General features: G+C 42.9%; 1 protein-coding gene across 3 annotated transcripts in view; it reads left to right on the top strand.

Annotated features, from left to right (window-relative positions):
* ADAMTS17 (ADAM metallopeptidase with thrombospondin type 1 motif 17) overlaps window positions 1-13,401 on the top strand; it is a 428,881-nt gene that overhangs the window by 221,144 nt on the left and 194,336 nt on the right. For all 3 annotated transcript variants that reach the window (XM_073568808.1, XM_073568807.1, XM_073568809.1), the window contains exons 11-12: window positions 5,032-5,133; window positions 5,639-5,784. In XM_073568808.1, coding sequence (XP_073424909.1) covers window positions 5,032-5,133; window positions 5,639-5,784 — 248 coding nt within the window. The remainder of the gene's footprint in view (window positions 1-5,031; window positions 5,134-5,638; window positions 5,785-13,401) is intronic.

Here is a 13,401-nt window from a genome sequence, read left to right as displayed (position 1 = left end):
CGGAGTTCCATACAGAAAATTCTATTAATTGTTTTTTATACATGCATGTCACTTGATGGAATAAAAAATATTGATTTTTTTTACAATTTTCTGTATGGAACTCCGTTTTTTTGTTTTTATAAAGTTCATATAAACAGCATAGCGTTCATGACAGAGCTTCCCTCAGTTATCCCTGTGGTCACACAGGTTACGCAATGTCCAGTACTCAGGCACTTCAGCCTCACAGATATTCACCCCTTCAGCTCACTGCAGACGTTCATTCCCTCTCCCTGGGAACCGTCAGACGCTTGCAGCCATTACTCAGAGCATTCACGTGCTGTCAGGCAGGAAGCCCCATCTCCCAGAGGAACCTTCCACAACGGACCAACCTGGTCCAAGCATTCACTCCATGTGACCTACCCTGGCCACCTTATATGGTCCGTAGCCACGCCCACCGGGTCACATGACTATGACCTCTTCACAGGTCCTTCACACTCACATAGTCTTTTACTACCAGCGTTTTCAGACACACCCCTGGGTGGATTTGTAGGTAGCTCTCCCTAACACATTTGCACGAAAGATCAGCTCTGCTGATCAGCACATAATCAAGCTTTCATCCCAAGGCCACCCACCTTGAGATACATTACGATCATTCAGCATCCTACTCCTATCAGGACACTGGAAATGCTTATACGCCTGTCCTGGGACACCCACACAGCACCCCCTAGCGGACACAGTGGTAACTACACCACATGCTCTATCACCACTGTGGATGTGATGTGGAGCTCTTTCTCCACTGTGGATGTGATGGGAAGCTCCATCACCACTGTGGATGTGGTGTGGAGTGCAGTGATTGTGCTGCTTTAAGCCCCCGTCACACACAACGATCTCGCTAGTGAGATCGCTGGTGAGTCACAAGTTTTGTGACGCAACAGCGATCTCACCAGCGACATCGATGTGTGTGACACCTATCAGCGACCGGCCCCCCTGCCGGGTATCGCTGATCGTTGTGGAAACCCCTAGACATTTTTTTGATCGTTGGTCTCCCACTGGCCAGCAAGCATCGCTGCGTGTGGCAGGCGGAAGATCAGCGAGCAGGAGCTGGTAACCAAGGTAACAGTGGGTTTCTAATGCTGCATGATGTGTCTATGTCTATTGATAGGGGTTCCTTTAGGACATCGGGTAGGAGGGTTCCCCAAGTGGCTGCAGGGAATATAGGGTTCCCAGGGTCAGCCATTGTGGAGCGGGGGCGCCACAACGTTCCCACCTAGGGTGCCAACCTCCGCAGCCAGGAAGGCGGGAGCCTAGTTGACGTAAGAGGGACTTATTGCTTACCCACTTTTAATTGGTACTTTGGGAACACGGTTGTTTTTGTTTGTGCACTTTTTTTTGGTGTGAACCATTGCATATGTTTTTTTTTAATCAATAAAGATAATTTTTAGGGATATATGATTTAACAGTTGGATACCCTTTTTGGATCAATTTTTGATAATTTTTAGCTTGCAGAATGCTAGTGTTTTCCAAGCGATCTGTAGCATCGCTTGGAGAACTGATTGACAGGTTGGTCACACTCGTCAAACATAGTGTTTGACGAGTGTGATCAACTTTTTACTATTGAGGCTGCCTATGCGGCATCAGTAGTAAAAAGATCTAATGTTAAAAATAATTAAAAAAAAAATATATTGTTATTCACACCTTCCGGCGTCCTGCGCAGCCTTTCCGCCTCTCTCCACGCTCCCGGCATCTTCCGGTCCCAGTAATCCTTTGCGCGAATAACCGCGAGACGTTGCGCTCCCGCGACGTCATCGCGAATGACCGCGACGTTATCGCGGTCATACTTGCAAAGGATTACTGGGACTGGAAGATGCCGGGAGCGTGGAGAGAGGCGGGAAGGCTGCGCGGGACGCCGGAATGTGTGAATAGCAATATTTTTTATTTTAATTCTTTTTTTCACAGGGATATGGTACCCAGAGCCCGGAGGACAGTCTTCTCTCCTCCGGACCGTGGGTACCATCCTCAAATGTTCTGCTTACTTTTCGCATGGTGGGCACAGCCACATGCGGAAAGTAAGCAGAACAATGCATTCCTATGTGGGCGGAATCGCCGCGATTCCGCTAAATTAATGAGCATGCTGCGTATTTTACCGCGATGCGATTCCTCTGCGGTAAAATCCGCAGCATTAGCACAGCATTGCGGAATCCCATAGGATTGCATGGGATGCTGTTTTTTTGCGGCAAAATCTCGCGTTTAAAATCGCCGCGAAAACGACAAAAAAAAGCTACTTGTGAACCCAGCCTTAAAGAGACTGGAATGACGGCAGCAGTAATGCTCTTATGTGCATTCAAAGACGATTTCTGCCTAGTTGTGTCTGTATCTTATGTTTATGTTTTACTTGTCTTGTATCTTTATTAATATCTACTGGCAGAGCGCTAAAGATATGAACCATCTCCAGATGTGTAAAAGAGTAACCACAAGTCTAGTAAAGTTTTCTTGTTTTAATTCACACAGTTGATTTAACTATATGGTGATATACAGTAATTGAACAAGAAACACTATTTAGCAATAATTTAGTAAATCTTAGGCTACGTTCACACGTAGCGGAACTCTCGCGGAAGTTACCGCGAGAATTCCGGAATTCCATTCCGCGAGAAAATCGCATTTTAAATTCCCGTAATTTTCCCGCGGAAAAACTAGCGATTTGCAAGCGTAATTAGCTTGCAGAATGCTAGCATTTTCCAAGCGATCTGGAGCATCGCTTGGAGAACTGATTGACAGGTTGGTCACACTCGTCAAACACAGTGTTTGACAAGTGTGACCAACTTTTTACTACTGATGCTGCCTATGCAGCATCAGTAGTAAAAGATAGGATGTAAAAAATAATAAAAAAAATAAAAAATATGGTTATTCTCTCCTTCCGGCTTTCCACGCAGCCTTCCCGCCTCTCTCCACGCTCCCGGCATCTTCCGGTCCCTGTAATCCTTTGCACGAATGACCGAGAGACGTCATCGCGGTCATTCTCGCAAAGGATTACTGGGATCGGAAGATGCTGGGAGCGTGGAGAGAGGCGGGAAGGCTGCGCGGGACGCCGGAAGTTGAGAATAACAATATTTTTTATTTTAATTCTATTTTTTACAGGGATATGATACCCACAGCCCGGAGGACAGTCTCCTCTCCTCCGGACCGTGGGTACCATCCGCAAATGTTCTGCTTACTTTTCGCATGGTGGGCACAGCCACATGCGGAAAGTAAGCAGAACAATGCATTCCTATGTGGGCGGAATCGCCGCGATTCCGCTAAATTAATGAGCATGCTGCGTTTTTTACCGCAAAGCGATTCCACCGCGGAAAAAAAAGCGGCATTAGCACAGCATTGCGGAATCCCATAGGATTGCATGGGATGCTTATTTTTCGCGGCAAAATCGCACGTTTAAAACCGCCGCGAAAAAAGCGTGACGTGTGAATGCAGCCTAACAGTCTAACAGTGTGCTCTGGGCAGACAAGGCAAATTTGGAGTTGTCTAAGATGTTTGGTGAAAACTTAACTGATCCACATTGAAATTTCAACACCACTAAGTAAATATCATGAAATTATGGAAATCACAGGTTGGATAGACTTGTTGGTGATATGCAAATTATGAACAAAATGGAAACAACATTTTCAAAATTTTTTTAATTTTTTAAGCAGGGAGTGTGAGCACAGCGCGCTGAAATACACACACTTACACGCCTGCTGCTATCAGTGAGGTTATTCATGGTTGTCTGAGGAATGTTCTGCCACGCTGAATGCTCTTGGACACAAAATTCATCAAGATCCGCTGCTGTTTGGAATTGCCCACCAATGAACTCACAGATGTTCTAACTGGGAGACAAATCCAGAGATACTGCAGTCCATTGTAGCACGTTTAGGCCACGCATGATGCTCACAGTAAACAACATGCTGCAGAGCACTGACATATGCTGAGCACAGCAGAGCCGAGTGTGATTAGCAGCTTTCATCTCATCATCATCACTTTTCCCAATGATGGTGATCGCAATTCCTTAGCAGTATGTCTTTGGAGGGTGGAAGGAAACTGGAGTACTTCAGAGGAAACTCTTGCAAACACGGGAAAGCATACAAACTACTCGTAGATGTTGTCCTTCGCGGACCCCAGCACTTCAAGGCTACAGTGCTAACCACTGAGCCACCGTGCTGCCAACTCTTAGTGTTGCCAAAGCAAGTGTAGTGGTGCCAACTTTGCTGTCCTGCTCCTACATTCACACTGACTACTGGAGTTGACAGCTATTAATCATACTAAGGTCTGCTTTGTAATCACTCTTCAGCGAGGAGAGCAGACTGTCACTATGTTGCACACTGAGCCTGTTCTAAGCTATAGTGCAGGCATGTTATTTTTCCCTTTGCATATGCTTGATTATGGTCGGCAGAGCTGGCAGCCCTATGAGAGGACGGCTTCTACCAGTGTTTGTAATTAAACTGCCAGAGATGAAAGCTTTCAGTTACTCACACTCAGATCTGCTGCTTTCCAGCACGTCATCACTGTGCAGTGAGAGCAGACTGTCAGTGCTATTGTGGAGGCGTGTTCTTCTTTCTCCATTGTGGTGCTGCCTGCTTGTGATTTGTTAGCATCAGAAAGAGGAAAAAGGCCACGCCCTTAGTGAAATCTCTCTGGTAATTCTCACTTGTTGTCATCTGTGTGTTTCGCTTCTCAGTGTGCAGGGACAAAACCTCTTATAACTTCATGCCCTGTTACTGTTAAGAAACGGACACTGGCCAACGTGACATTAAGAGATACATCAAGTCTGTGACATGTTTCTCAATAGCTTCATAGTGGAGCAGATATTTGGCAGCCAATGCTCAATTTGAAGGGTCAACACTTTAGAACCTCCCCTTCCAGCATGTCCTCCTTGTCCTACTACATCTTTACTTGTTCTAGAGCATTAAAGGGGGCATGTTACTACAACTGTGAGTACAGTACATGAACTACGATCCTACAGTGGACCTACCATCAGATTTATGCCTATTGCAGTAAATTTTACATTTTACAATTTGATTTCAGCATTTGATGTGTGCTGGTCTGTGGTGTCTGGTGGAAGGAGATGCTTCTTGCAAAACCAAACTGGACCCACCACTGGATGGCACGGAATGTGGTGCAGATAAGGTGAGCATGTGCGTCATGTTGTAGAAAAGATTGAATAAAATGTAATGTATTAGAAAATATGGAAACTATTTATATTAAACTTGTTCATGTTGTCTTCATATTTAGGTTCTGCTCACATATGTATTAGGGCGTCTGTCAGGAGTTCTGTTGCCTGTTTAGGCTATTGTACTGTTAATACAGCAGTCTCCAGCTTCCAGCTTGTTTCTTGAATATCCAAAATCCAGACAGACACTATTTAGGTTTATGAGGTCTATTCTTTAGTGTTCTACAGGACAACAGATCTGGTATTGGTTTCCATTATGAGTCAGTGTTACTATGGCAGAGGCGATTATTCTGAAGAGTAGCATAAAGTAATGCAGAGCAGAAACTCGTTCAAATACTCCCGGACTTCTCTTGTTGTGAAACTCATTAATACACCTATAGAGCTGTCATACGGGGTTCTGTTCTATTCTATTTTGTATGCCAGTATGGATAGTCCAGTCAGTGTTGGGTGTTTGTATTACAGTGGTGCAGAGCTGGGGAGTGTGTGAGCAAGACCCCGATCCCTCATCATGTGGATGGAGACTGGAGTGCATGGAGCCCGTGGAGCATGTGCAGCCGCACGTGTGGAACTGGAGCAAGATTCCGCCAGAGAAAATGTGACAACCCACCGTGAGTGTCTGGTGTGCTCTAGAGCTCTCATTCTGTGTTTTGTGTTGTTTTTTTTTTAATATCTTTTTCTATTTTTTTTTAGTAGTTGTGCTTCTTAATTATCTTTTTTTTTTTTTTTCATTTCTTTTGTAGAAGTTTTGTTTCTTGTTATTATGTCCATTTGTCCAACTCTCTTATCTTTCCCATGCTTTAGGCATCTGTCCTTTATGCAGATGTCTCCCATGCCACTGTGATGCCTGAATAGGATCTGGCAGCTCCCAGTACATGACTGTTCTAGTAAAGAGTCATATTTTGCATGAAATGACAATTTTCGAGAATATTTTGCTGTAAATCTGCATAGAGGCATAATCTGTTGAGGTCCATTGGCTGCTCATAACCTGTGCCAATCAATGACATAAAAAGTTGATCAGTTCTCTTTTTAAAAACCCTTTTACATATGACAACACAAACTTTATGGGATAAAACGGAAGAATTCTTTCACGGTCTGCAGTGAATTCTTTCAGCATTTTGATACTAGGGAGGGTAACTTGCACCTCACTTTATATCATCAAATGCAGTCCAGTATAACGAGATACAGAATGAATGTTAATGCGATTGTTCTGTGGTTGGCAGCTGATTATTGACCTGTTAAGGATAGAACCATTTGTCCATCTACAAATTTTGTTAATAAATTGGCAACTTGGTGTTTCTGTGGCGCTTACCTACATACTATGTCCCTGCACAGTCTAGATCCAAAGAAGGACGCCGAACAAGGATAAAAAAATTCTACGGATAATAAAAATTAATTAAGGCTAAAGTACCTTTATTAGTGGGGGTAAAATGTAGCACCGCAAACAAAAAGGTGCATACATGGACAACAAATGAACCAAATAGTAATAATTAAATACAATGATCAATATTAAAGATTAAATATTAAAAAATGATCAATAAAAAACAATACACCAGGTGTTATATATATAACCAACTAATAAAATAATAGGCATAGCACTAGAATATAGAGAAAGGAAGGGGGAGGGGGAAGGAAAAGGGGAGGGAACACTAAAAACAAATATTGTACTTGCAATGTGGCACAAATTACTATTATAGATGATATGAATGAAAATATGTGCAAACCTCAGCAAGCAATAAAATAAAAAAAATAAATGAATAATATCAGTCATAATACAAATTATAAGTGCAAAGTGACAATATAGACTAACTGCAAAATGTTGGAAGCTAGTACATACAAAACTTATGGTGATAAAATTGATGATTAAATAAATAAGCAACACTGGAGATATAATAAAGTGCTTCTGCAAGGAAAGGGGGGGGAGAAGGAACAAAGGGAGGAAGGACTGGTCACAATTATAATATGCAATGCGTTAATTGGGCAAAAGGTGCTGTAAATCCCAAATATAACAATAAGTAGGAAGGTAATAATGGCTATTTATTAAAAGAATACAGTGTCAAATAGACATAAGCAAGAGCTATATCAAGCCAAATCCACAGGCAAACAAAGTAATAGATTACCTAGGTGTATGGTGGTCACCGTGTGAGGCACACCCCAACACACGTTTCGGAAGTTTCCCTTGGTCACAAAGTTTTCCTGGAAGACATTCTAAAATTATTTCATGAGAAATGCAAGTATTTAGTAACACAGACAAGCCAGGGGAGCAATCCGACCAAGTAAAAATGGAAACTAATATCAATGGTAAATTAAAATATAGTATGTTAAAGGGGTTGTCCACTACCAGGACAACTCCTAAGGCCGGGGTCACACTTGCGAGAAACTCGCACGAGTCTCGCGTTTCAATACCAAGCACTGGGACCGGATCTCTCAACTGTATGTATTTCAATGAATCTGAGCGCTCCAGTCTATGTGCCGGCAGCACTGCCGAATATTGAGACGCGAGTTTCTCATTTGAACAATGAACAATTTGAACAATTTTGTATTAGTCTAGCCTGATGAAGAGACCTGAGTAGTCTCGAAAGCTTGCAATGTATTACCATCTTTTCAGTTAGCCATTAAAAGGTATCAACTACTGAGGACTCTCAATCCTGAATATTTTTCTATCCACTGGCTAACACGGTACAAAGATATACATCTTTCCTGTATCATTTGAACAATGGAATTTTACAAATTAGAGACTTGGTATAAGGGCTCATTCAGATATCAGTGATTTCTTGCATACGAAATAAAAGTACTTGTTTCATCAGTTTTTTTTTTTTTATGTAATCAGAGTTTGGTCAAGGTGCCAGATTTTACCGTCAGAGTTTGGTCACAGTTTCCTCCGTTTTTACTTGGGTGGAAAAACAATGATGAAGGTTTCTCAGCTCATATTAAACAGTCTAGCAAAAATAGACAGTACTGTTGTGAATTCGCTTTCTGGCCTCCCTCTGGTTATTACTGAAGGTAGTGGAGCTGGTCAGATCTACAGAGGGGTTGCGAGTTCTCTTTCTGGGCGCCCTCTGGTGGTTACTGGAGGTAATGGAGCTGATCTGATTGACAGACTCTTGCCACCTGATAATAATGATGGAGATCTGGGGTTTCAGATTGGGATTTAAGACAGCCGACTCCCTCTATCCCTGCTGGTGATTTGTTTCCTGTTCCTCCTTAGGTCTGATTTCTCCAGCTCTGTCCCTGCATGTTCAGCTAAGTGGTTTATTTGCTATTCTGTTTGCATTTGATCTGGTTTTGTCTTTCTCTTCTTGGTGCGGGTCTGCCAGCTCTGGCTGGGGCTGTGCTGAATCACCGCCCTTATGTTACTGCTTGTGCCAGTTTGTTTTATATCCCCTGTTAGATTGGTCTGTTTTTGCTCTGCTTTCAGAATATACCAGAGTGCTGATATAGTGGGGGGCGAAGTCGTGTGACTTCAGTGTTTTTTGCATCAGACGTGTTGGACTTTTTGCAGGGTTTTTTGCGTGATTGGAGACAGTATTTTTCCTTTCCTGTCCAGTCTAGTCAGTGTGGGCCCCATCATTTGCTCAGTCTATTTTCCTGCCTGTGTTTGTGTTTTCATCTTGTCTCACCGACATTATATGTTTGGGGGCTATCTATTCCTTTGGGGTCTGCTCTGGGGCAGTTTAGATTTCCCCTTTCTTGCTTTAGGCTTAGTTAGCTCTCCGGCTGTGTCGAGGCGTCTAGGATCATCGTAGGTACGCTCCACGGCTACTGCTAGTTGTGTGGATAGGATCAGGGGTCTGCAATCCGCTTAGTTACCAACCTCTCTGGTTTTCTGTGGCTTAGCTTGGGCTTGCTCTCCTCCTCGGTGACCCAATCATAACAGAATCACCAGCCTAACTGTAGACTCTAGGGTACTCGAAGTAGGAAAGAATTTAAAAAAAAAAAAAGTGTCAGGATTTTTTTTTTTATATACAGTCATATGTTAAAGTTTGGGCACCCCTATTAATGTTAACCTTTTTTCTTTATAACAATTTTGGTTTTTGCAACAGCTATTTCAGTTTCATATATCTAATAACTGATGGACTCAGTTATATTTCTGGATTCAAATGAGGTTTATTGTACTAACAGAAAATGTGCAATCTGCATTTAAACAAAATTTGACTAGTGCAAAAGTAGGGGCACCTCAACATAAAAGTAATATTAATATTTCGTAGATCCTCCTTTTGCAAAAATAACAGCCTCTAGTCGCTTCCTGTAGCTATTAATGAGATCCTGGATGAAGGTATTTGTGACCATTCCTGTTTACAAAAAGATTCCAGTTCAGTTAAGTTTGATGGTTGCCGAGCATGGACAGCCCGCTTCAAATCATCCCACAGATGTTCAATGATATTCAGGTCTGGGGACTGGGATGGCCATTCCAGAACATTGTAATTGTTCCTCTGCATGAATGCCTGAGTAGATTTGGAGCGGTGTTTTGGATCATTGTCTTGCTGAAATATCCATCCCCTGCATAACTTCAACTTCGTCACTGATTCTTGCACATTATTGTCAAGAATCTGCTGATACTGAGTTGAATCCATGCGACCCTCAACTTTAACAAGATTCCCGGTGCCGGCATTGGCCACACAGCCCCAAAGCATGATGGAACCTCTACCAAATCTTACTGTGGGTAGCAAGTGTTTTTCTTGGAATGCTGTGTTTTTTAGCCTCCATGCATAACGCCTTTATGTATGACCAAACAACTCAATCTTTGTTTCATCAGTCCACAGGACCTTCTTCCAAAATGTAACTGGCTTGTCCAAATGTGCTTTTGCATACCTCAGGCGACTCTGTTTGTGGCGTGCTTGCAGAAACGGCTTCTTTCGCATCACTCTCCCATACAGCTTCTCCTTGTGCAAAGTGCGCTGTATTGTTGACCGATGCACAGTGACACCACCTGTAGCAAGATGATGCTGCAGGTCTTTGGAGGTGGTCTGTGGATTGTCCTTGACTGTTCTCACCATTCTTCTTCTCTGCTTTTCTGATATTTTTCTTGGCCTGCCACTTCTGGGCTTAACAAGAACTGTACCTGTGTTCTTCCATTTCCTTACTATGTTCCTCACAGTGGAAACTGACAGGTTAAATCTCTGAGACAACTTTTTGTTTCCTTCCCCTGAAAAGCTATGTTGAATAATCTTTGTTTTCAGATCATTTGAGAGTTGTTTTAAGGAGCCCATGATGCCACTCTTCATAGGAGAACTACTTGCAAGTGGCCACCTTAAATACCTTTTCTCATGATTTGATACACCTGGCTATGAAGTTCAAAGCTCAATGAGGTTACAAAACCAATTTAGTGCTTCAGGAAGTCAGTAAAAAGTAGTTAGGAGTGTTCAAATCAAGAAAATGATAAGGGTGCCCATACTTTTGCACCGGTCAAATTTTGTTTAAATGCAGATTGCACATTTTCTGTTAGTACAATAAACCTCATTTGAATCCAGAAATATAACTGAGTCCATCAGTTATTAGATATATGAAACTGAAATAGCTGTTGCAAAAACCAAAATTGTTATAAAGAAAAAAGGTTAACATTAATAGGGGTGCCCAAACTTTAACATATGACTGTATATATTTTTTCCTCATTTTTTTTGTGGGGCAGCAGGAGGAGATTCTTTTTTTTTTCTCTAAATGGAGACTAAGCAATTGTCTGATCGTGTTGAGCAGCTTGCTGCTGAAGTGCGGGGAATTTCTGCCTATCTCGCTCAATCATCTGCTGTTGAACCAAAAATCCCTACTCCTGATGTGTTTTTTGGGGATCGGTCTAAATTTTTGAATTTTAAGAATAATTGTAACCTATGTTTTGCTTTGAAACCTAACTCATCGGGGAGCTCTGTGCAGCAGGTTAAAATTGTCATTTCCCTGCTGCGCGGCGATCCCCAGGATTGGGCCTTTTCTTAGACACCCGGAGATCCTATTTTGGCTAATGTGGACGCGTTTTTTCAAGCCTTGGGGTTGTTGTATGATGAACCTAATGCTATTGATCAAGCTGAGAAAACCTTATTGGCATTGAACCAGGGCCAGGATTCTGCAGTTATATTGTCAAAAATTCCGAAAGTGGGCGGTCCTTACTAAATGAAATGACGATGCCCTAGCAGCTCTCTTTCGGAAGGGTTTGGCAGAAACCATAAAATATGTTATGGTGGGATTTCCTGTTCCCTCTGGTCTAGGCGATTCTATGTCATTGGCCATTCAAATTGATCGGCGTTTAAGTGAACGTAAAACTACATGAGAGGCGTTGCCGCCTTTCGAACGAACGTCTGAACCCATGCAATGTGATAGGGTTTTGTCTAGGGCGCAACGTCAGGAGTTTAGAAGGCGTAATAAGCTGTGTTTTTTCTGTGGCGACGCCTCCCATACTATTTCTGTCTGCCCTAAACGAGAAAAGCATTTTGCTCACACATTTGCAGTGGGCAGTGAACAGCCTAAGTTTCTTTTGGCGATTACCCTGATCTGCTCCTTGTCTACATTTTCTGCTAAGGCTTTTTGTAGATTCAGGAGCAGCTTTGAATCTGATGGATTTGGACTTTGCTTAATGTTGTGGTTTTCCCATGATACCCCTGCGGACTCCTATCCCTTTGAGGGGTATTGATGCTACTCCTTTGGCGGAGAATAAACCCCAGTTTTGGACCCAGGTGATAATGCGGGTCGCCCCAGACCACCAAGAAAATTGTAAATTTTTGGTGTTGCACAATTTGCATGATACTATTGTTCTGGGTTTTCCTTGGTTGCAAACTCATAATCCTGTTTTGGATTGGAAATCTGTGTCTGTGGTGAGTTGGGGTTGTCAATGAGTTCTTAGTGACACTCCTGTTTTCTCCACCTCTCCCTAGTCTCATGATATTCCTGACTATTTGGCTAATTTTTCTGATGAAAGTAAGTCTGCGTCTTTGCCTCCTCATAGGAGTTATGACTGTACAATTGAGTTAATGCCCGGGTGTAAATTTCCCAAGGGTCGGCTTTTCAATTTATCGGTACCCGAACATGATGCTATGCGATCTTATATCAAGGAGTCGTTGGAGAAGGGTCATATTAGACCATCCTCTTCACCTTTAGGTGCTGGTTTTTTTTTTTTGTGACCAAGAAAGATGGTTCATTAAGGCCTTGTATTGACTATCGTTCCCTTAACAAAATCACTGTTAAATATCAGTACCCGTTACCCCTGATTTCTGATTTATTTTATTATTTATTATTTATTTATATAGCACCATTGATTCCATGGTGCTGTACATGTGAAGGGGTTACATACAAATTACAGATATCACTTACAGTAAACAAACTAACAATGACAGACTGATACAGAGGGGAGAGAGGACCCTGCCCTTTCGGGCTTACATGCTACAGGATGGTGAGGAAGGAGACAGTAGGTTGGTGGGTTGCAGCAGTTCCGGTGTTGGTTGAGGTGATATCACCGGTAGTGGTGAGAGAGAAGGAGGTAGAGGGGTCATTGCAGGCTGTAGGCTTTCTTGAAGAGGTGGGACTTGTTGGGGCAAAGAATTCCAGAGAATAGGGGCTATTCGGGAGAAGTCTTGGAGACGGTTGGGTGAGGAGCGAATAAGTGTGGTGGAGAGAAGGAGGTCTGGGGAGGACCGGAGATTACGTCAGGGAAGGTATCGGGAGATTAGTTAAGAGACATATGGGGAGACAGGTTATAGATGGCCTTGTAGGTCAGTATTAGTAATTTGAACTGGATACGCTGAGGGAATGGGAGCCAGTGAAGAGATTTGCAGAGGGGACAAGCGGAGGAGTAGCGAGGAGAGAGATGAATTAGTCAGGCGACAGAGTTAAGGATGGACTGGAGAGGTGCGAGGGTGTTAGCAGGGAGACCACAGAAAAGGATGTTGCAGTAGTCGAGGCGGGAGATAAGGGCATGCACAAGCATTTTAGTAGATTGAGGGTTGAGGAAAGGACGGATTCTGGAAATATTTTTGAGCTGGAGACGACAGGAGGTAGAAAGAGCTTGGATGTGCGGTTTGAAGGACAGGGCAGAGTCAAAGGTTACTCCGAGGCAGCGGACTTCTGGTACTGGGGAAAGTGTGATGTCATTAATTGTTATAGCTAGGTCGGGTAAGGAGGATCTGTGAGATGGAGGAAAGATGATGAGTTCAGATTTGTCTACATTGAGTTTGAGGAAGCGAGAGGAGAAGAAGGATGATATGGCTGATAGACACTCTGGGATTCTGGACAGCAGAGAGGTCACG

Source organism: Dendrobates tinctorius, unplaced genomic scaffold (genome assembly GCF_039654945.1).
Source record: "Dendrobates tinctorius isolate UK_male_01 unplaced genomic scaffold, ASM3965494v1 ptg000022l, whole genome shotgun sequence".
Lineage (NCBI taxonomy): Eukaryota > Metazoa > Chordata > Amphibia > Anura > Dendrobatidae > Dendrobates > Dendrobates tinctorius.
Note: the sequence above shows the minus strand (reverse complement) of the source record. Positions and strands in the feature narration are given on the sequence as shown.